We start from the raw sequence: 24,649 nt of genomic DNA on the forward strand, positions 1-24,649 counted from the left end.
TGGTTTTCATTATTTAAAATCCACCATCAAAGTTCTTACTGAAATACCTTTAGTGTATATTCAGTTGGGACAGCAAGCTGCCTCATTGACAGGGAGAGTTCCTTCAGTGAAAAGTGCTCTCAATACCAAGTGTATCTGCTGTACAACAGTAGTTTTACATAAAACTCACTACTGAACAACACAATTCAGCATCTTTTCACATCTCGGGAACCAGAAAGTACCTTGCAGTTGTCCAAACCTGGCATTAATAAAATTATTCTAGACATTAAGTTGTAGTGAAAGCCTGATTGTTGTTTCTCTTCCACAAATCTAGCTTTAAATTATGTGTGTTCTTGCAGAGGTGAATCAGGTGCTGGGAAAACAGAAAACACCAAGAAAGTCATTCAGTATCTTGCACATGTTGCTTCCTCTCATAAAGGAAGAAAGGACCACAATATTCCTGTAAGTTTTACATGGTATTTCCTTAATTTGTAATTGTTGTATTCTGTAAATAAGGTTAATACCTTGCTTTGAAGTCTGCTTCCGAGACCCTGTCCTTGATAAACAAGTGTTGAAAAACAGGCCACTTAACGTTGGAATCAGTTTGTAAGCACTGCTGTTTGCTTCATTATCCATTCAACAAAGAGCTTGCTTTAGTTTAAGGGAATAGCCACCTAATAGTTGTGTTACAATTGCACTCTGTTAGAAGTTACAAAGCATAAACAGTTGGATGCCAGCTTGGTAGATTTCAAATTGCTATGTGTACATAACAACCCTCTTGCTGTTACAGTTGTCTTTGGGAACAATTCTGTAAAATCCAGTATATGTGTGTTGATATAATGAATTCTTAAAATAGAAATATGTATTGTACAATACACCGTTGGTTTTAGTTTTTGTGGTGCCATATGCTAAGTTATATAGCAAAGCAAAACATGTTCTTGAATGAAAATTCATTGCCCCACTTTTGTGCTCTCTTGGATATTGCAATGTCTCCTTAAGTTCTTGCTGTTAGCATAAGGATTTTTGTGATGTATATTTGAGATGTAAGGGAGCCTTCAAGTGATCCTGTACCAGATACATCATGCTATTGCTTTTAGTGTGCAGCTGGCTGCCTGCTATTCCTCTAGATAGAGATGTGCCCTGTAACTAGGGACTAAAAAAATTAGTCTGTTAACTCTAGCACAGGTAACGTTTAAGTTTTCAGTTCCAGGAACCACTTTTAACCCAAATATGCATTTGGGGACCCATTTCTTAAATTTTGCCATATATTTGCATCCTAATAGTCCCAGCTGTTACAACCCACATTGACTCAGGACACAGCACACTCGTGGGTCCCAGCCCACCACTTGAAGACCAGTACTTGAGCATACCCAAAAAAATGTAATCCAAGGAAGGATTATTCATGGAACTGTCTTGGATCTCAAAGGCTAGCAATGAGTTTTGTGGAGCAAAATCTACAGCAAGATGAATTATAGGACATAAAACCAGTCCCTTCCTCTGTTACTGGGGTTTAGTCCCATACCAAAATGGTATCTGAGTATACACTTTTCATGTTGTTCATGTGAATGAATGGTTGATTAACCCTTTTTGGCAGAAGAATAATGAATTTGGGATGGTGTTGTAGTTGGGCACAAAACATACCCTCTATCCCTGGCAGTCCATACCTTGGTTTCCACTAGTTCTGGTGATATAGGTTTGTGTGTACACTGTATGTATGCACGTGCAGAGCAGATACACCTTTCCTGCTTTATGGGGAAGTGAGAAATGGAACATCATTAAATCACCTCTGAAGACGCTGTGAAGGCATACCGCATTCTGTAGCTTTAGAACTATTAAGGTATTTAGTTGCTACCCTCCTTTAATTCTACAGCTTGCAACAATTAAGCATCTGTTTGTGTAACTTTCATCTGAAAACTCTCTACTGTTGCCTTCCGAAACTTTTTCTTGTTTTGTTTTTTAAATAATTTTTATTCATTTTCCAAACAAATTTTATACAATCAACAAATTATTTTGCACTCATTCTTCAATTTTTGACTTCCCTCAGTTTCTCTGTCAATCTTTCGTAAAATTTCTATTTATTGACGCATTTCTAAACATGATAATGCCTTTCCCAACTCCTTTTCCTCTTAATCTCTTTTTTGCAATATTTCTTACTATCTCACAGAGTCTCTTCAAAACCAACAAGCGTTGTCTGTACATCACATATATTTTTCAGATATTCTGTAAATTTCTGTTTTGACAAACAATTGTAGAGCACGGTGTTCTTCTTTAAACTGCTATTGCCTTATAGCTGTGAAGAAGGCACCATGTTTCGGAACATGGGCTTTATCTGCCCTCAATATTCATTGTATAGTGCAATATAAATGAGTACTTGAGTTGTCTAATTGATGTCATAGAAGCACAGGATTGAATTTTTTACCATTGGTCTTAGCTGTGTTGCTTTCTATGAACCAGTATTTGACATTGCATCTTTAATAAATAGGTTTTATTTAGCATCCCTTGTGTGGATAATCCAATTTTGATAAAAGGCATTATGGATAAAGAAAACGACATCTCAGTTTGTTGGGTTTTGGAATTTTTTTTGTGTGGCACGGTACCCATATGTAAACTTTAGCAATTTGTGTGCTACTGTATCCCAAGTTTGGGAAATAATCTAGAGTGATCCAGCATTCTGATTCACATAAGGAGTTCTACACGTTGGTGTTGTGTTTTCTTCCGAGTTAGGAATTCCCCTGCACATGCAAAACATTGCACACATCATCTCACAAAGGATAAGAGCAGCTCTTACATGCACACATCTGTATGCATGTTGGAGGCCCTGAATGCACACCAGGCCTGTTGAATCCTGGCAAAGGAAACTAAATACACTGCCTAGAGACTTCTATGTGATCCAGAAAATAAAAATTCTAGGTGGATTTTTTTTTGGTCAGAACCTTTTGGAAACATTGTATTTAATTAAATCTTGAGAGCATACAGTGTATATTGTATTACCAAGCTATACCTTTTCTAAAAGAAGCCAGTATCATACCTGGAGTCATGAAATAAGATGAAAAAATACTTTTAGATCTTCAGCTTTCCTTGAATGAAGAAGTTCACATTTAATTCTATCTGGCTAAAATTTAGCTGTTGCCACGATGAACATAGTGGCTAAAGAAAATATACTAGCATGTATATGTGAGTGAAAACTTGGTGATGGATGGGAAGGCAAGGTCAGATTTGCTAACATGTGAATTTGTTTGTTTACAACAAACAGCCCGAGTCACCTAAGCCAGTGAAGCACCAGGCAAGTGTCTTTTTTATGCTTCTAAACTTTATATAGGCTTAATCATTCTTGTTTTACATTTTTAGGAGACTACCTGTCAACATCCAATATAAGTATACAAGTAATTTCTGGTACAGGCATGCCGCTAAGAGTAAACTTCATTATTGCACATGTACAGAAACACCGATATAATTGTCCTTTGATCGTGCATATCACTCAGTGTAACTGACAAAGTAGTCAGGCACAGATTCTCCCAGATTGCTGGGCATTGTTGTTCCATATTTTGCTGCCTATATGGGGAAAGCAGGAGTGTTTTAGTGCTGGTATGCCTAGATTTCCTGCGGCTCAGGATAAATCTGAACTGCAGTCGCCCTAGGGCTGGTACAGTAAACTCTGACTGCATAGATTCTTAGTTCTAGAGGCCAGTGAGGAAAGAGGGCATGCAAATCCCAGGACTGATTGTTCTGGATTCTTCTTTCTCCCCCTTCTTTTTTGACTCAAGCTGTCACCTGCCTAATTTAATTAGTGACCTATTACTTCCTGTATAATGTCTTGAAGTGATGCCTTGTACTATGTACAGGTGTTGAAGTTGAAACTAAGATTTTTTTGAATGAATAGGAGTTTGCTGTGACTCTCTTGGCATGTGGATTTTAGGAGCAGCCTAAGTACTGCTGAAGGTTGAACCACCTATGGTTTGGTATGTGGTTGACTGGTTAGCTATTTGGTCCAATATGTGACCTTCAGCAACTTTGGTTGTATTAGCAAGGGAAAGGCTAATGCTGTTTACTTTCTATGAAAAAGCATACAAACAGATTCTGTTATAGCTCTTCCCTCTATAACCCTTATGGGCCACTGCTTAATCAGTAGGAGAGCTTGAATGACTTCTTATCCATAGACTAGGGTAACTGGAGAATAACTCTTCGAGTGCAGAGCAAAACATGGATGGATCTCCTTGATGATCCAACCAGAATAAACAAGATAAAAGTTTTTGCTACCTGGTGCCATATTCATCAGGTTTATTTTATACTGTGAAGTTGAAGAAGGGTCTGATAACAGATTTTCTATATTAAAAAGATGAGTAAACTCTCTTATAGGAACCCAATGAAGCCATTTTGTATTTTTAATCCCAGTGTGTTTCTGTAGGTTTCATAAATTCATAACCATTAACATTCTGTTTCATTGTCATTTTGAACTGCAGAGTGGATCCCTGTTGTATGTGAGTAGCATGTAGCTCTTCTAGCTTCTCACCCTGCTCTCAAAATGAGTCAAATCACAGGGATGCTGAGAGCAAAGCCTCTCTTACCTATCATTACACTGTTGATTTGCATGAATATATTGCATGTTACCACACCTTCACAATATTTTGGATGCTTTTTCCAAGATCTCCCTGAATTTATGTGTGAAAGCCAATGTAGATCTTGCCTTTGGTTTCAAGCTTCTGTGATACATTGCAGAATAGGATGGTGGTCTCAATATGCCTCTTATCTGTTTCCTCACATGGGACTGATGCATGACACCAAGACAAGCATGCCAGTCATTTTAGGGCCATAAGTAAGAATAACTAGGAAACCTATTTTGAAATGTTCATATCAGGGACTAGGAACCTGTAACACTCCATGTTTGCTAGAGTCCTGTCATCCCTGACCATGTTGGCTGGGGCTGATGGGACTTGGTAGTACACAAGATATGGAGGGCTACCAGTTCCTCATTTGTACAAACCTCAAGATCTGACTTCATAGAGACTAAAATAACAGATTAAACTGTTGTACTGATCAGACACTTGGGGGTGTGTGCAAATGAATGTCTTTCTTCAGTGAAGTCTGAAATTTGATTTTGCTTGCTGAGAACAGCTAAAGCCACACTATGCTAGTGTGCTTGGACTGTAACAGGAGGTAGCATCAGTATTCCATGAAATGATTTATCTTGGCGTATTTCAGTTTTTTGTAACTGTCCAAACTGAGATAAACTCCGTTCTTGACTAGATGTATTCCTGCAGACTCCATAGAGCTCATTTCTGCAGTTCATATTGTTTACAAACAATTTACAACCTTTTCTGCTTGACAGATGTGTGCTCACTTGAATTGACTCTGAACTAGCTGTTTGAGCCCCTATTACTTGGTTTCTGTGTTTTGTTTCGTTTTTGTGCTTTTCAGTGCCCATTGAAAGGCATTTTGCTGGATAATCTCTTAGAAAGGAGGAACCAGCAAGAACCTGCCATGTAGATTTAAGATGCAAAAGGCAACAATATGTGACTTTCCTGTATGAAAGGTGTTTTTTTTTATCATGGATATCATCCAGCCTTGCACTTCCTCTTACTATAGATAGAATGGTGTAGTCTTAGTTAAACATTTAGAAAAAGCATGTTGAAATTACGTTACATTCTTCTGCATATACAGGGTGAGACCTTTAAAAGAGGCCCCGTGGATACAGAGTACACATGTTCCATGGGGCCTCTTTTAAAAGACTCATCCTGTATAAAGCTCACTTGTTTAACTCCAACAGGAGAGTTAAGCACTTGCTTCTCTGAAACCAGTGAGTGTTTGATGTTAGCTGGATAAGCAGAGAATGTTCAGTCAAGAAACTAAGCGATAATTCTGTTCAGATAATGCACTTCTAAAAAGGTACTGTACAAACATTAACTAACAGTAGGCAGAAATCAACATATATATAATTGGGACCAAACAAAACCAATTGTACTGTGAAGTATTGGTATTTCAAAGCAGTTGAATGGAGGCCACTTACTGTTAGGTAACCTAGGTTCATACGTTTTTTACAAACAAGATTGACTGGAAAAAGCAAACCTATTAGTGGTGCTAATATTAATTTTGCAATTATATTACAGATACAATTCCACTCTGCCACACACCTTTGCTATCCAAGACATGGCAGCAAAATCTCATCTTTCACCAACTTGACTCCTCATTGGGCTAATGGATACACACAGGTGTTAACATGGACAGCAGTGGGAAAAGAATTCTCCCAGACATGTCTGAGCTGGCAACTCAGACTTAAAAGCCTTTCTTAAAAAACTGCAAAATTAGTTGTGTGTCCTGTTCTTGTAGCTGAAATACTGTTTCACCTCAAGTTTGAGAATAGCCAGAGCTAAGGCAACACTGCTCACTTCAGTCTAAAACAATCCTATAAGTTTTGTTTAGATGTGGGAGCAGAAATCTGTGCTGCACAGATGATTAGTTAAAATGATAAATGGCTACTTCACAAAGTTTTTTTAAAAAATCTTTGTGCATTACTAACGTATACTTTGTCAGGCCATTTAGCTGCCTCAGATACTGATCTCAGTGGAAGATGGAGCATCATTTTTGTCTTCAAAAATTGCCTGAAAGGTGGCAGTTTGTCAACCCTGTGCTTTATCCATTAGCCCTAACGTAAATTGTATCTATTTCTTTAGTTTTTAATACCATATTTTCCAACTGTATTTTTATAATGTCGTCCATCTCAACTGTTAACAGCATTAAGCATATTTTGAAGATGCTGTATTGAGAAGACATATGGGGTCAAGGCAATTGAAAACGGAAACCACACCTGGGAAATTGTGCTGCTCTTGGATTGGAGTTGCCTAACTTTGTGTTTGTGTCTGTGGTTTGTTGTTTTTTTCCAGGGTGAACTGGAACGTCAGCTTCTACAGGCCAATCCCATTTTGGAATCCTTTGGGAATGCAAAGACTGTGAAAAATGATAATTCCTCTCGTTTTGTAAGTTTTTAAAATTTAAATTTAAACCAAACAACCTTAATTAAATGCTAAACTATTTTTTCTACCCAGATCTACTCTTAAGAAACATGTTGAAATGCAGTAGTTCTTCTCTTCGGGGAGGGGAGAATCCCCCCTCCACTAACCTTGGTCTTCAATGCCCAGACTTAATGCTGGGAGCAACCAAACTTGCATTACAAAGATACATAACACTTGGGCCAAAACAAATCTTGATTCAGGTGCATGAAATTTTAGATCATTGTCTGAGTATATTCCAGCCCTTGTATATTCTCAGATAAGTACCAGTGTCTGTGCCAGTTACTGGTCTAACAGTGCAATCCAATACATGCCTAGTTAGAAGTCCAGCTGAGTTGAATGGAGCTTACTCTGCAGTTACTGGGTGTAGCATTGCAGTCTAAATGAGTCCATCCCCTGTTGTGTTGGTGTAAACATGCCTTGGATAAATAAGCAATTCCCTCCCGATTAAATTCCATGTTTACCTATGATACATTTTTTTTTAAAAAAGAGCTCAGTGTTAATTTTTCCATGAGCAAGTCATGTAACAGCTGAAGCTTACAACAGAAAGAACCAATTTGTTACCTCATTCTCTAGAAGAAGAGAGGTGGCAGCGTATAGTCACTCCGTTTATTTAGCTTATGACTAGCCTTCCAATCTTGCTTTCGTTATAAACTTTCAATGACTACTACAAGTTGAGCATCAGTAGTACCCTGTAGGTGTGCGTATACAGTACATGCAGGTTAGAATGGTGGAGCCAGAACCTGAGGGACCAGGGTTCCAGTCCCCACTCAGCCATGAAGCTCATTGGGTGACCTTGAGCCAGTCACACTCCCTCTCAGCCTAGCCTTCCTCAGAAGGTGGTTGAGAGGATAAAAATTGGGATGAGGAGGAGCATGTACACCATCCTTGGCTCCTTGGACAATATAAAAGGCGGGGCATAAATGTCATAACAAAATAAACAAAAAAAGTTTAGCATCGCGACAAAGAGCACAAGCTGAGAGTCCCTAGTTAAAATATTTTATCTCGGCTGTGAATTCACTGAAAGACATTGCAAAACACATTGTGGCCTATATCTTTTAATATTCGTAAGCACAGCCAAGAGTATGTAAAAAAAAATGAGAGGCCTTTTCTTGTAACTGGGTTGGGATGAGTTAGATCAACCAAATCCCAATCTGTCCAAAGTATGATGGCATTGCAGAGTAGAGTAGATGTAATTAGGCTTCTTCTCAGACGTACTATCTGAAACCTAATGGTAGCTCCACAGATAGGACATTGGCTAGAAGTTCGCAGGCTGCGCTGCTGTTTTGCTCAGTTTTTACAGGAGGCGCAAAGACGTGAATGCAGTAAAGTTTCTTTCCTGTAAAAGTCCTTAAGCATCTGTTTCCTATTACATTTTTCCTTTAAGTCTGCATTGATGTTGTGAACATAATCACTCCAATGGCTCTGGCACTATTTTTGTAATGAGTAGTTTAATGCAGTCCAGATGGTGATTTATTTTTGTATAGAAGTAATCTCCAGTAGTGAAGGTTTTTAAATTCTGATTTGATAAGAGAGAGTTCCTCCCCTGAAGGAGAAATGCATTGTGAATTATCTTCACCTGATGGAAGTGTAATAATAGTGATACACTAAGAAATACATTCAAACATTGATTTAATGGATGTAAAGGTAAAATGTAGCTGTAGTTGAGGGTATTGCTGCTTCTCTTCTCAGTTTAAATAAACTTGGATGCATTGAATTTGTAAGGTAGTAATTTCTTATCTGTTTTTCCTACAGGGCAAGTTCATCAGAATAAATTTTGATGTTACTGGTTATATTGTTGGGGCCAACATTGAAACATGTATCCTGTTCTCAGTAGCTCATTTGATAAACTCTGATTATGGGGAAACCCAGCCAGATGGGCGGGGTACAAATAGATGATGATGATGATGATGATGATGATGATGATTTGGGAAACTGTATTGATGACTTGGTTAAAATACAGTAGACACTTCTTCAGTGGCTATGTTGGAGAACTTGGGGCTTATGCAGAGTTGCACTTCCGTTATTGGTTTGTAGAATAAGCGCCAAATAGGCACAGACCTTAATATTGAGGAAATTCTGGTGCACACTCCTGACTTGCAAGGTACACAATTTTTAAAATATGCCACAATTGGCTGGTCAACATTTATACCAATTCTCAGTACTGTATAGGCTCAGGTTCTGCTGAAGTAAATAAAGCTTCATCGGTTGAGTCATCTGAAGACTGAGTTACAAGGCTGTGTTCTGTCTTGGTATACACTGAAACTGCACCTGGGTGATTTTGTTGCTGGGAAAATTACCAATGGACTAGATATGATGGGAAGTAATTAAAATGAGTAACTACAGCTTTTGTGGCTGGTTATGACCATTGCACAAAGGTCTGCAGTTCAGAATGCAGAAAGTGGAAGATTTAGCATGGAGTTCTTGCAACCATTTTGATTACTTACCACATTTTCCTCAAATCTACATATGCTGCACTTCCAAATTCCCTACTTTTCCCTTTCTGAAATCCATTCAGCTGTTATAGCCAGCTTAAAAACAGTACGCAAGCAAAATGCCAATTTCATGGTTGGAGACACGACACTATGCAAAGCTCCCTGAAGTATGAACTTCTTCTTTTTTTAAAAAAAAAAAATTTTATTGGTTTTTTCCACACATAATACAAGACAATACAACACAATACAAGACATACAAACATATAAACACGTATAATTTCTTAACCTTTCATTTCTTAAGCCTTCTTTTAGCGACTTCCCCATACCTCCCCTTTCTGCATCCCTGTTATCAATCTTTTCAGCATCCCCTAATTTCAATATAATACTTTCTTTAGATCTTATTTCTCATATCCAATTGCTAATCGCTGCAATTCTTTTTTGCATTACCCAAAACATTTTAGCATTCATTAATTTTACAACAGTTCTTGAGATAAATTTTAAACTTCTTCCAATCTTCTTCCACCGTCTCTTTCCCTTGGTCACGGATTCTGCCGGTCATCTCAGCCAGTCCCATATAGTCTATTACCTTAGTCTGCCATTCTTCCAGTGTGGGTAGTTCTTGTATCTTCCAATACTTCGCTAATAGTACTCTTGCTGCTGTTGTAGCGTACATAAAAAACGTCCTATCTTTCCTTGACACCAATTGGCCCACCATGCCCAGGAGGAAGGCTTCTGGTTTCTTCACGAACGTGCATTTAAGCACCTTTTTCATTTCATTATAAATCATTTCCCAGAATACCTTGATCCTTGGGCACGTCCACCAAAGGTGGTAGAAAGTACCTTCAGTTTCCTTACATTTCCAACATTTATTATCGGGCATATGATAAATTTTTGCAAGCTTGACTGGGGTCATGTACCACCTATAAATCATTTTCATAATGTTCTCTCTCAAGGCATTACATGCCGTAAACTTTATACCGGTGGTCCATAACTGTTCCCAGTCAGCAAACATAATGTTATGACCAATGTCTTGTGCCCATTTAATCATAGCTGATTTAACCGTCTCATCCTGTGTATTCCATTTCAACAGCAGGTTATACATTCTTGACAAGTTCTTAGTATTGGGTTCCAATAGCTCTGTTTCTAATTTTGACCTCTCCACCTGGAAGCCAATTTTCCTGTCCTGTTTGAAGACTTCATTTATCTGATAGTAATGAAGCCAGTCTCTTACTTTTGACTTCAGTTTCTCATAGCTCTGCAATTTCACTTTTCCCTCCTCCTGTTCTATAATTTCCCAGTACTTTGGCCATTTAGATTCCATATTGAGTTTTTTCACTTCCTTAGCCTCCATTGGTGACAGCCACCTGGGGGTTTTGTTTTCCAACAAATCTTTATATCGAATCCAAACCTTATACAATGCTTTCCTAACAATATGGTTCTTGAAACCTTGATGAATTTTTACCTTGTCGTACCATATATATGCATGCCAGCCAAATCTGTTGTTAAACCCTTCCAAATCCAAAATGTCTGTGTTTTCAAGAAGCAGCCAGCTTTTCAGCCAGCAAAACGCCGCTGATTCATAGTACAACTTTAAGTCCGGCAGGGCAAACCCCCCTCTTTCTTTTGCATCAGTTAGTATCTTAAATTTTATTCTGGGCTTTTTGCCCTGCCAGACAAATCTAGATATGTCTTTTTGCCACTTCTTGAAACAATCCATTTTGTCTAAAATCTGCAATGTTTGAAATAAAAACAACATTCTAGGCAAGACATTCATCTTAATAACAGCAATACGGCCTAACAAGGAAAGTCTCAAATTTGACCATACTTCTAGATCTTTCTTAATTTCTGACCAGCATTTCTCATAGTTATCTTTAAATAAATTCACATTCTTAGATGTCAAATTAATCCCCAGGTATTTCACCTTCTTTGCTACCATTAACCCCGTTTCACTCTGAAACTTTTCCCTTTCAACCGCTGTTAAATTTTTGTCCAGTACTTTCGTTTTCTGTCTGTTCAACTTAAAACCTGCTACTTGACCAAATGCTTGTATTAGTTCTAAAACTCTTTTCGTACTAGTGTCTGGCTCTTGTAAAGTTAAAACTAAATCATCTGCAAATGCTCTCAATTTATACTGTTTAGCTCCGACCTGAATCCCTTTAACCAGCTGGTCCTCTCTAATCATGTTTAATAAAACCTCCAGGACAGATATAAAAAGTAGTGGGGATATTGGGCATCCCTGTCGTGTCCCTTTTTCAATAGCAAATTCTTCTGTAACCACATTATTTACAATCAATTTTGCTTTTTGCTCAGAATAAATTGCACTTATACCATTCTCAAAACCTTGGCCTACCCCCATCCCTTGGAGATTCTTTTTCATAAAACTCCAAGAAATATTGTCAAAGTATGAACTTCTTAAGAGCCTCTAGATTCTAGAATCAAGAGAGAAGCTTGCCATATGATTCTGGCAGCAAATAAAAATGGAGCATCTAGGCTTCATGGACTCAGATGTTGTATAGCTTGCTCCTTTCTGTTGTGTTGAAATTCACTGTTGAAATGCACCCCTACCCAAAATGGCATATATATTTCCTACACAATACTTACCCTTCCCTTGATCATCATGCCTTATTTTTTTTAACACTACATGTTTTTGTTCTGCCTTTATTTCCTTTATAATACATACTTTTGAAATCTAGCTCCGTCAATTGCTCTTTTCACATTCCCACACTATTCTCTTCCTTCAACCTTCTTTTAAAAAACAATTCGTTGTTGTTGTTGTTGTTAGGCTCCATGCAAAAACTTCCCTCTATAACCAGGCCTTTGGCCTTTTAACTGTGGCCTTTTAGAAGTTGGTGGAAATTTTTTAATGTTTTTCTTTACCGCCTTAGTTTTAATGTTATCTATGTGGGGTTTTATTTTGTTGTTAATTTGGTCGGTTGGTTGGTTGTAGTTCACCTGGACGATACAGAGTGACTAACAAATTTAATAGATTATTATTATTATTATTTAAAAATGTCACATTTCCTTCATTTTCTTCAAGTCTTCCCTAAAGTACGATTTACTCATAGCAGGGTTATATGTCCAGAACTGCCTCCTCTGTTAGGGCTTAGCTCTGGAAGATTAAGTAGTTTGAAAAAGGCCTGTGGCTCTTGGCATATGCAGAGTGCATTTATCTTGCCACTGAGCAATTGCAAGCAGGAATCATGGCTTGCAGAATCTTCTGAATCAGAGCCTGGTGGCATTTAGTAGCCCAAGCACGAGCAGTTCTCGGTTTATGCACAGCCTGGAAGCTCAGAGGGAGTTCACCCACGTGCCAGGAGAATATTATCTCTCCTTTCAGTGACATCTCCTTGTCTCCCTTTAAGCTGGCTGTGAAGTAGTATTGCACCTCTGCTTAATTTATGGATTTTGCGCTCTCTCTCTCTCTCTCTCTTTAAGACTCAAGGAAACAATTTTGATCGGATTTATTTATGAATAGTGCAGCCCGTGGTGGATGTAGCTCAGACTATTTGGAAGAAGCATAGGACCTCTAATGGTTCTAGAGGAAGTAATCTCACACATCAAATTCTACCCTGAGAATTTCTGGTGCTGATGAAGACCCAGTGCAAAATAGAATGTGTTGAAAGAAATGGGGTGGGGGGGGGGTTGCTGTTGTTAATTAGGAGGAGTTTGTTTCCTTTTCATGGCCAAAATGCATAGTTGTCTATTAAAATCCTTAATTGCTGTGGCTCAGACCTACTAGAAAAGTCACGTGCCGTCCGTCAAGCCAAAGATGAGCGGACTTTTCATATCTTCTATCAGCTTCTATCCGGGGCAGGTGAACACTTGAAAGGTGAGTCAGTGCATTATTCTTTTGAATTTATTAGTTGCAGCATTTAAACAGAAGCTGAATTGATTTCACGGTTTTACTATCTTTTTGCATATGTGAAGGGCACAGATGGCTCTGTTTGTCAGGTCATTTGTACTGGCGCTGTCCAAGATACCTTGGATGAGTGATTCCTAAATAATGAACTCTGCAGCTAGGCTTTAGTTCTGTATTTGGAGTTAAGGTTCTGTGTTTGGAATGCTGCAGTGGTGCAGGCCTCAATGAAATCTGCATCAGCCATATTAACAGATCCAGCAGACAATTGCAGTCTAAAGCTTAATAAAATTTATTGAGCCCTTGGCTGGACATAAACATGTAAGCTTCAAGCCAGGCAGTTAAAGGAGTGCTGGCACCAGCTGTCAAACTCACACTGGACAGAAGAGCACTCAAGCTGGGAATAGTGCCAAGGTGCTGTTGGTAGGCCAAAGCAGCATGGTATTTACACTTTAAATGAAGCACAAATTATTGTGAGGCGGCTTCCATTTCTTCTTGGGATCATCAGCATTCCAGATGTAGATGTTCTTTGAGGATACTAATTTTTTACTTTTGTGTCTTCTGAAATATTGTTTGTCTACATTTGTCCTCTCGAAAGTTTTTGTTTGTTTCCAGCCCAATGTGAAAATGAATCTGGGTTTTAAAATAGTTTATAAATACTAGGGAATTGGTCTCTGAACTCTTTAAACTTTGTCATTGTTAGAGAATAAAATACTGGCCTGCCATAACGTCTTGTATAGGCTTGCCATACGTCAGGAAAATTCCTGTCATGTCCTGGCTTTGGGGTGTAAAAATGGTGCAGGGGGGAATTTTGCCAAATTGGTAAAATGTCAGGGAAAACCCGGATGTATGGCAACAGGTTGGAAAAAAGCAGTGGAAACAGCTCCAAAAGCTTAAAATCGCTATTTTGGGGGGAGGTTTCCCCTCAAAAGCTCAACAATTTGGGTTGGTTCCCCACAAAAGCCCAACTACTTTGCAGATGTCAGGAATTTCCCTTTTTGAAATATGGCAACCCTAGGATTAAATGAATGGAGAGTTACTTTACCCCGTGTCTTGAAGAAACATCTCTTGCGTTTTTCCTCCTCAATACAGCTGATTTACTCCTTGAAGGGTTTAATAACTACAGATTCCTCTCCAATGGCTACGTGCCCATTCCTGGCCAGCAAGATAAGGATAACTTTCAAGAGACAATGGAAGCCATGCATATCATGGGGTTTTCTCATGATGAAATCTTGGGTATGTTTGAAATGGCTTCGGTTTTTGAAGCGGGGAAATGTGTGTTTTTGCACTTAAAACCTGTAGCATTTTTGTAAAAATGCAGAAAGTAAGTTCAGTATTGTATCTAGAATAGTGTGGCATCACAGCTTAATAAACATGGTATATGGCTCTAAATATGGACTTGAAAGTGTGTACATAACGAGCAGTAAAATCTTAAAAAGGCAGAGACTTTTAATGGTCTGGGCAGGGCATTATGTATTTCATTAACTCTACAAGAGTAGCATAATTCCTTAAAAAGGTAATTAACTTCTTGGTGTAGAACTGGACTACCCTAGTGTAGGATTTCAGTACCTTTATTTTAGGGTTTGTAGAGCCTCCGACATACCTTGACTTGTTGAAACATTGGACTTGTCAGATACAGCTATGACCTGATCTGAAACAGAGGGGGCCTGTCCTGTGGGTTTCCTGAACCAGTTAGATATTCTTCTTTCATACTGAACTTGACTGCCAGTCAAACATGTATACACGATGTATTTATCTGCTCTTGTCCTCTGCTCTTTTGTGTGCCTCCAGCTATGTTGAAAGTGGTATCCTCAGTACTGCAGTTTGGTAACATTTCCTTCAAGAAAGAGCGAAACACCGACCAGGCATCTATGCCGGAAAATACAGGTAGATATATTTACAAGCACAGTAGACTTAAATTTAGTCTATTTTCTTCATCAGTGATTGATATCTGCATAGATGCTTGCAAAGAAACAGCTCCCTCTGTATCAAGGATAGCCAATGTGGTGCCATTCAGACATTGAAGACTGCAGCTCCCATCAGCCCCAAGCAGCACGGCCAGGGATGATGGGAGTTGCAGCTCACATCATCCTGCACCATGTTGGTTATGCCTGCAATATAGAGGCAGCTGTGGTTGTAGCGATAAGTCCTAGCCTTCAGGTACTAAGAAACTGGTACTGTTCACACATCTTGTGTTTTGTTCCCCCCACCCCCAAACCTACTAAATACTGCAGAATCCCTGAGACTATGTTGAGGTATTTCCTCTTTGAAAAAGTATTTGAACTCTAACCTCATTAAGAGCTTATCAGCAAAGTCTTTAAAACTCCCAAGTAAAATGGTATGTGCAGTTGAATCAGTTTATTTTTCTTGGGTCTATACAGTGATTATGCTGCCAGGGACAGTGATTCCGGAGCCAAACACGACTTTTGGGAGAATTGGAGACCATAAATGCTAAGTTTAGAAAATCTGATCATTCAAGTGACAGGGTGGTATGCTTAGGACTGACATTATAATTTAATACTATCTGTGTCTAATGTTCCTCTTAATCATGGGGGGGGGGGGGAATCCTGACACAAGTAGGAATTTTCTCATGTTCTTAGTTCACTTTTGTATTCTCTGTGACAAGGATCATCTGTATCATTTAGCCCTTTGTGCTTAAGTTGATTTCTTACGGGAACTTGTTAATGCATAGAGTAGTGTGTGACTGGCTTTGTCATCAGAGTGGGTTCATTATCCCTCCCCCACCCGAGCGCTGATTTAATACTGGTTAAAATGTATGCTGTGACATGTATGAAGCACAACTGTATGTAATATGTATTTCCTGAATCTACAGAGTTTCAGTGATAGTTTTATTATATGCTAACACAGAGTTTTATTATACGCAAACCCAGGCATGCGTTCCTGGTGAATGAATGCTAGAATTATGAACTTATTGCATTGGTTGTTCAGAAGGCTTCACTTGTTGAGTTGCAGAGCTTACTTATCACCCTACCTTTCATTAATGTGAAGTACAGTGGTACCTTGGAAGTTGAACAGAATCCGTTCCGGAAGACCTTTTGACTTACAAAACATTTGAAAACGAAGGCTCGGCTTCCAATTGGCTGCAGGAAGCTCCTGCAGCCAATCAGAAGCCCCGTCGGATGTTCACGTTCCAAAGAGTGTTCACAACACTCACTTCCGGGTTTGTGGCGTTCGGGAGCCAAAACGGACAAGTACCAAGGCGTTTGGGTACGGTACGACTGCACTGCTGTTACTCCTTGAGTGATTTTCAAATGTTGTTCTGGGAAATGCTGAGATTCCTCATTGATAGATTCAGTAATGGTGGAAAAACTTCCTTGAAGGTCAATTTGTCCACCATTGCCAGCATTCCCCTGCAACATGTAGCTGCAGGGCAGTGGCTGAATGTGAGCTAGGGTGTACGCTTGGTTCGTGTAGGGTAGTACAAAGGCTCATTAAGCCTGTATGAACTGAGTTGGCAGCCTAGAACATTCACTGGAGTCCTCTGCAATACACAGGGGGTACATTGTCAAACAAGTTGGCTTGGAAAGGGTTCCTTAACATTAGGAACTGTGGGAAATACTTTTTGGGGACACATTCAGTGTTAAAACCAGTTGTTGAGGTTCTGGTAACTGATTGCATTGTTTGTATTTGTAGTTGCACAGAAACTCTGCCACCTGTTGGGGATGAATGTAATGGAATTTACTCGAGCAATACTCACTCCACGCATTAAAGTTGGCAGGGACTACGTCCAGAAAGCACAAACCAAAGAACAAGTAAGCTCTGTGATGCAAAATGTTGAATCTTATTCCACCCAAAGTAGCCACCAATTTCCGGCCAGCAAACATTCTCACCATTTCCCTTTGCCCTGGGGGGTGGCTAAATATCCTGTGTGTTATAGTAAGACCGCATATGAGGCCTCGGGTTTCACCTGGAGCCCCAAAACTGCTGACAGGGTAGTTCTGGCATTTCAAAAGTGCCTGGATCCCCATCAGTGCCTCTCGGTTGAGCTTCAGCATTGGAGTTCCAAGTAAGGAGACAAATACACTGAACATCAGTACACTGGGTGCAGTGGTTGATCAGTGAGATATAGTTTGATATGTGTGTGTCTGTAGAAAAATTAGAAAGCCACATAATAGCTGGCCTTCTGTGTCTAGGTGGTACAACGTTCAAGCTTAGATCTTAATTAGAATATGACGTTTATACTCCTTTGGGATGAAGGGTGGGATATGAACAAAATAAATATACCTAGGAAATAGCATGTTCATTATCTTTCTATTAGAAATAGTAACTGTGTTAAACTTAGTATTTCTATTTTCTTACAACTTCTTCCAAATTCTCGTTCAAATTTTCAGGCAGACTTTGCTGTGGAGGCATTGGCAAAAGCCACCTACGAACGCCTTTTCCGCTGGCTTGTTCACCGCATTAACAAAGCTCTGGATAGGACCAAGCGACAGGGAGCTTCTTTCATCGGAATCCTGGATATTGCTGGATTTGAAATCTTTGAGGTATTTAGACAAATGAAAGAAATCTCCAGTACTTACTAGATTGAGAGATTTTTGTAACATATATAAAATAGCATTGCAATGGATCTGGCAGCTCCAAACTGCAATATTGAAAGTTCATGGATAAGATTCTACTCTACACGTGACCACATTTTTCAGTGGCTTTTCCTGACTTTTAAGCAGTCTTGGTAAGCTGGGGTTTCTGTGTAAGAGATTAGCACATCTGCCTTATTTCCTTGCTATCATAGAATCATGTGCAAAACTCTCTGCACGTTTGGCCAGTTGCTTGTTAAATGATTTGCCCTGCAAAACTTACATTGTAGTATAACCAATACAAAAGCTGTAAAACTCTAAAAAGTTAACTTTCTTGGTATTTTCCCCTAGCTGAATTCCTTTGAGCAACTTTGCATCAACTATACCAATGAGAAGCTGCAGCAGTTATTCAACCACACCATGTTTATCTTGGAGCAGGAGGAGTATCAGAGGGAGGGCATAGAGTGGAACTTTATTGACTTTGGACTGGATCTGCAACCCTGTATTGATTTAATTGAAAGACCTGTAAGTTCTCATCCTTGTCCTTTTAACAGCTCATAGCTTTCTCAACCAAGATCTCTCTTTGATGTAAATCATTCCATACACCTTACCCATCCAAATTTTGTTTTTTTGTTTTTCTAGAGGGGCTTGTCCGGGATTTAAGTGTTGAATCAAGAGACATTTCTGTAAAGTGTGCCTGTAGACAAATCCAGCAAGTGCTACCCTCCTGATTTGCATTTGTGGCTTTATTATTCTGCTTTTCTAATTAAAAACTGATCAGGCGACTTAAAAAGCAAATTTATAATAAACAAATCCCAGCCAGAAAAATGTGTTATGAACTGAAATTCAGAATGATGTTCTTACAGGCAATACATGCCTCACTGGATCTGATTAACAAGGCGCTGGCAACTTGGAACATGCCCAAATGTACTCTAGGCTTGCTTATGTCACACATTATTTTGTGAGCTAACTGAATGGTAGGGAACCATGACTTTCAGTGTATATGTCACTGAGCTCTGTTTCTTTTCCTATTTCTCGTCCTATACCTTTAATAGCTCTTACTTCGGTTCTGATAATTTTGATTACATTTCAGGTAGCTGTGTGTTGCTATGAGACATCCTGTGAGGCAAAGCATCAAGTTGGTTGAACTTGATGCTTTAGAATTCTTGATATGCTTGTATCTTGTTCCCTTCTTGTATCTGATTTCAAAATCAGCTGACTTGGGGGGGGGGGAATCCACTGCCATTAGTCACGTATGTCCCCTTGTATCTCCCGTTGAAATGTGAATATGGATCTTATTTTTGCATAAGCACGTGCTCTGCTTCGGCTGTGTTGCTCAGGTGCAACTGTATAGTGAAAGGAATATCAAATGAGGGGAGGTGAGAACAGAATAGATTCTGGTAATAAAACACTTATTTATGTACTAATCCTTGCTAGGCCAACCCCCCTGGTGTACTTGCTCTCCTGGATGAAGAGTGCTGGTTCCCCAAAGCAACTGACAAGACATTTGTGGAAAAACTGGTCCAGGAACAAGGAACCCATTCCAAATTCCAAAAGCCTCGGCAGCTGAAGGACAAGGCAGACTTCTGCATAATTCATTATGCAGGAAGGGTAAGCATGAAATGCTATATGATTTCTTCAGCATTTATCAGTGTGTCCCATTTGTGGGACTTCTGAGAGGCTACAGGAGCCTGTGTATCTTGCTATTTGCTTCACGTGCTGCAGTACAGTGGTACCTCGGGTTACGTGCGCTTCAGGTTACATACGCTTCAGGTTACACACTCCGCTAACCCAGAAATAGTGCTTCAGGTTAAGAACTTTGCTTCAGGATAAGAACAGAAATTGGGCTCCAGGGGCAGCAGGAGGCCCCATTAGCTAAAGTGGTTCAGGTTAAGAACAGTTTCAGTTTAAGAACAGACCTCTGGAATGGATTAAGTACTTAACCCGAGGTACCACTGTAATTTAAAGAAAATCAATTTCACACTTATGGGTATAACTTGCCATTATAGGTATAATCAGTTAATTTGTAGAAGAATTTAATCAGTAACTATTGAAGAAGGCACCTCACAATTTGAATCAATATTTTTCCACTGGGGCTTACCTAGATGGGTTTCAAAGTATCTGTATCCCACTTTGATCTTGGCAGGGTGGTCCTGCAAATCTTGAATCAAAGTCAGTATGGATCAAACATGTACTGAATTTTGGGTGGGGCGGGGTGAGAGGAAGCTATGTTGCTATTCATCCCTCCTGAATGTTTAAAGGGTGGGTCGTGTTCCTGAGATACAAATAGTAACTGACTAGTGCTTTGGGCCAAGGACTGGAGAAGCCTTGCTATCAGTTGTTTCCCCTTTAATACACCTCTAGCAGCATGCCCAAGTACAGTAGTTGCCAGAAACTCATAGTGCTTTTTTCATATCTTGCCCTGACAAGTCAATTTCAGCTCCTGAACTTTTACTTACTTTGCCAAAACTTTATTAGGCATTACAAATATAGGCCATCATAAAACATCCATATACAGTGGTACCTCAGGTTAAGTACTTAATTCGTTCTGGAGGTCCATTCTTAACCTGAAACTGTTCTTAACCTGAAGCACCACTTTAGCTAATGGGGCCTCCTGCTGCCGCCAAAGCATGATTTCTGTTCTCATCCTGAAGCAAAGTTCTTAACCCAAGGTACTATTTCTGGGTTAGCGGAGTCTGTAACCTGAAGTGCATGTAACCCGAGGTGCCACTGTATAAAATTTTAAACTATATACAAATAAACAGCCATGTAAAATATGTAATAACGAGGAGTTTCTTCCTGCTAAATTGTGCCATTCACCACTCTTTAAGAGATACTACTGACAAAAACTCAGCCACCTTTGCAGTTACTTCCGGGTTAATGTCAGCCTGAACTTTTGCAGGCTCAAGGAACAAAGTCATATCCATCGGTGAGGCACTGCCCAGGACTCCAAATGCCTCTCTGAGCACCTTTGGGTGGAAGGGTGGGATAATTTTAATAAATAAGAATAAGAATATTTTTTTTAAAAAAAGGATAATAACCCTACAATCGGTTGGGGGGGGAGGCATTTTCTCAATAGTAGCCTACCGCCATGTAAACACTGGGAAGTTGTGATCTCTAAAATGAGTTTGAAAGACTTATGGGTCACTTGCAGCAGAGGGAGAATCTGGAAAGTATCATGTTAAGTGGATCCACTGTACACATAAAAACCGTGTTCAGACAACCCACCTCATGCGTTCAGTGTGACGGAGGAGTTGTGCCTGCTATCCATACACCCTTGACAGTGTGGTACATTCAGTGTTAGTCTGAAAAGGGAGTTCAGTAAGTGTGTGCAGAGGTTCTTCACAATGTCAGCGCTGCTTAAATGTCAATCACATATGAGGAGATGCAACTCATCTTCCCTTAAAAACAAAAAACAGGTTGGGAAGGTTGGCAGTATTTGCTGTTTACCCCACTTGCTTAATTACAGGTGGACTACAAGGCAGATGAGTGGCTTATGAAGAATATGGACCCTCTGAATGACAACGTGGCAACGCTTCTACACCAGTCTTCAGACAAATTTGTGGCAGAGCTTTGGAAGGATGGTAAGAATCTGCTCCTAATCTATATAAGATGAGCTGGTAAATCCTGGTGGGTGAGTTGGGGCCTTGTCTGCAAAGCTTACACATGAATCCTTCATGGGTTAGTGCAATTCCTCTGAGATTCCTGCCAGCAGTGGCAACAGGAGGGTTTGAAGTGCTGCTGCAGTATCAATTAATTTACTTGCACATGTGTCATTATGGGCTGATTGCACTTCCATACATCAAGCTACTTAGCTGCAAATGTGTTTCGAGTAGACTCTTTTCGTAGTCATTTAGGATAGTTTGAAAGTCTGTGTTGTGACTAAATGACTCAACCTTTCATGACAGCTAAAAGTACTCAAGCTGTTGTTTTAGTTATCAGCAATGGGTACACTGGTAAAACAGGACAGGAAACTAAGAATTCTAAACAATCAAAGTTTAAGTAGCTCTTCAAGATTGTATCATAATAGTACATTGTCTTTTTCTTGCATTGTTAATTTTCTGTGTGCCTGGTATGGCAGAACATAAGCTTGCTTAACCAAAAACACTTCTTAAAACTTGGTTGCATTGCTTGGAGTGCTTCCAAGATAATTTAGTATCCTTTTAACGCCTGCTTAACTCTTAGCTTCACATTAACTTAATTTAGGAAGAGATCTGATGGATTACACCAAAAGACACTCTTAATCCTGGATCCCTGTGTTCCATAGTGACCAAACAGATGCCTATGGGAAAGCACAAACCAGACATAAGGGCAAAAGCTATTGCTCACCAGTAACTGTGCCATCTACCTGTCAATCACCTGATGGCATTCCCACATTGTCAAATTTATCTTGGGGAGATAAGGATCTGCAGCACATTGGGACTTCAAAGTACCACATAGGGCTAGCAAATAGTCCTGCACGGTGCTTTGAAGCCCCACAGAGGTTTGGACTTCCCAACTATTGACTGTTATCAGACTCCCAAAGTCGGCTTTCTGCAATGATAGATTGTTCAACCAAGCAAGTTTGGAGATACTGCATATCAGCTGATTGGTGGGAACTCTGTACCTGTTCCTTGGAAAGAAAAAAAGGAATGCTCCATCTAAAAGCAGAGCATTGTTTTCCTTCCAAAAGAGCTTGCAAAGCCCCTTGAGCAGCACTTCCCAGGCATCTGACAACCAGCTGATTCCTGGGTGCTTAGAAAGTGCATTTTCTACAGATACATAAAATATATCAAGGCAGCTGACAGCATAAAATACAATAAAATCTAGAAACATCTATAAAACATAATTTAAAACATCAGTAGATACTGGTTGGTTTAAAAAAGAAATGCATATTGGGAAGGCCTGACCAGAAAATATGGCTTTCAAGGGGTTTCTCAAAGAAGGGGAGGGCTGGCCCCTGCCAAACCCCTACAGGCCTGTAATGAAGGCCTACCAAACCTAAGGCCTGTGAGGAGCCACCAGGATCTCGGGGAGTGAGGTGGTGTATAAGGGACCAGATGGTCATTGAGGTACTTCGGGCCCAAGTTGATTTTGGCTTTGTGAGCTAACACAAGAACCTTGAACCTAGCCTGCTTTCAAAATTAGCAACAAATCAAGATGGTCAGCTTTCCTTATGTAGGGGACATGCTTAAGGCCTCTGGTAAATTTGGTTGTCGTTGTTCTGCATCATTTTCAGGTCTACAAACAGCCTTTTAAAGATATAGTTACCAGCTGCACTATACAAGTGTGGCCCATCATAGATTTATACAAAGGTGCAATATTAGCAATTTTACTTCCTCGCTAAGGTCAACTTTAGTGAAGCAAAGTAAACATGCTGAAGACCGAAGAAATGCTTTTGAGCTTTTATGGAGCCAGGTTTCAAGAATGTGTAATGACTTTGATAAATGCCCATTCTGGGAATATTGTAAATGCCTTGGAGCAGGGACCGTGCATGGATTGTGAGAAGGGGGCGTTTCCACGTCTGTCATAAGTTTAGTTGTAAAATTAGTAGATGGTGTGCCTGTGGGCTTATAGCTTCACAGTCCATACATAGTTTCTCTCAGTGCTTTTTTCTGGGGGGACGCAGGGGTACACCTACTCCTAAACATTTTGTGAATCTAAGTTTAGCCTCATTGAGGTGCAGTATTTCAATATGAGTAGGAAAATGAGAGTACCCCTAAACATTTTCTAAGGAAAAAAGCACTGGTTTCTCTATTAAACAGACTGCGAACCAGCCCCAAAGTATGCATGAACACAACAATTGTTCCATTTCAGAACATTTTTTCAGTAAACAGTTCCTTGTTGTGAAATATGGAATCACTGTCATGTTTCCTTGTAAATCTATGGTCTGACAACCTGCCTTTATGTTCACTGTTTGGGCCCTGAAATCAACACACTCTGCTGAAGATCCATCATTACACCATAGCAACCTGTTATGCACTTTGTTAAAGCTTGCTTGCAATTCAAAATTGTCTTCTTTTTACTAACTAGACTGTCTTGTGTATCTGCTCTTTGTTCTTGCTGTTTCTGTGCCATAGAGATTGACATTATTCAGAGAGCTTCTTTCTATGACAATGTTACTGGTCTTCCTGATACACCAGGTGAATGAATGAAAAACAAAAATAATAACATAGGCCTCCTAAAAGCAGGACTTGAATCTGTAGGAAAAACATTTTTTTGCTTGTTAGGCAAGCATGAACTTTCATTTCATCCTAACCTTAGTGTTACCTCCACAAGGCAAATGTTCTTGTGCACATACCTATTTAGTTGCTGCTGCATACATAGAGTCTCATTTTTTTGTACTGCACCTCTAGAAGCTTTGCAAGTGAGTAGCTGCATTTTGAAACACAGGCTTGCTTCTCCAACATACCCCAATGATTTGGGGTATTTGAAATTAGGAGTCTCGGTACTCTGGTTCAGTATGGTTTGTACTTGTTAATGTCTGTATACAATTTTTTAAAAAAAATTGCAGTCAAAGCAAGTTTTCTTTATACAACTTGCTGCGCTGGCATTAAATGGCATGTTGAATGTTTATTATTTCAGAAGCTGCTCAAAATTAGTATCATTGCTATTAAATGCCTATATTTTGAATGATAGTTTATGAGGGAAGTCCGTCAGTAAACAAATTCTGCCAGGGGTATATGCTGCCCATTAATCTGCAGGAGCACTTCTAAACTTGAAGCAAATCTCAGGCTGCGCTCCTAAGCAGACTTACAAGGAACTAAGCCCAGTTGATCGCAGTGGAATTTACTTCTCAGTAAACCTATAAGATTACCCCATTAGCAAAACTGTATATATTTTGGTAGGCTTTAAAGCTGC

The 24,649-nt window shown here is 39.5% G+C and overlaps 1 protein-coding gene across 4 annotated transcripts in view; it reads left to right on the plus strand.

Moving 5' to 3' along the window:
- The window catches only part of MYH10 (myosin heavy chain 10), a 74,792-nt gene that overhangs the window by 23,282 nt on the left and 26,861 nt on the right, over nucleotides 1–24,649 (plus strand). For 2 of the 4 annotated variants that reach the window (XM_053376190.1, XM_053376189.1), the window contains exons 5-17: nucleotides 339–441; nucleotides 3,233–3,262; nucleotides 4,440–4,457; nucleotides 6,858–6,950; nucleotides 8,739–8,802; nucleotides 13,149–13,247; nucleotides 14,367–14,510; nucleotides 15,066–15,161; nucleotides 16,929–17,047; nucleotides 17,627–17,779; nucleotides 18,161–18,334; nucleotides 19,247–19,420; nucleotides 21,279–21,393. In XM_053376190.1, coding sequence (XP_053232165.1) covers nucleotides 339–441; nucleotides 3,233–3,262; nucleotides 4,440–4,457; nucleotides 6,858–6,950; nucleotides 8,739–8,802; nucleotides 13,149–13,247; nucleotides 14,367–14,510; nucleotides 15,066–15,161; nucleotides 16,929–17,047; nucleotides 17,627–17,779; nucleotides 18,161–18,334; nucleotides 19,247–19,420; nucleotides 21,279–21,393 — 1,382 coding nt within the window. The remainder of the gene's footprint in view (nucleotides 1–338; nucleotides 442–3,232; nucleotides 3,263–4,439; nucleotides 4,458–6,857; nucleotides 6,951–8,738; nucleotides 8,803–13,148; nucleotides 13,248–14,366; nucleotides 14,511–15,065; nucleotides 15,162–16,928; nucleotides 17,048–17,626; nucleotides 17,780–18,160; nucleotides 18,335–19,246; nucleotides 19,421–21,278; nucleotides 21,394–24,649) is intronic. The other 2 variants (XM_053376191.1, XM_053376192.1) reach the window with 2 other exon arrangements.

The sequence above is a fragment of the Podarcis raffonei genome, chromosome 2 (assembly GCF_027172205.1).
Source record: "Podarcis raffonei isolate rPodRaf1 chromosome 2, rPodRaf1.pri, whole genome shotgun sequence".
Taxonomy (NCBI): domain Eukaryota; kingdom Metazoa; phylum Chordata; class Lepidosauria; order Squamata; family Lacertidae; genus Podarcis; species Podarcis raffonei.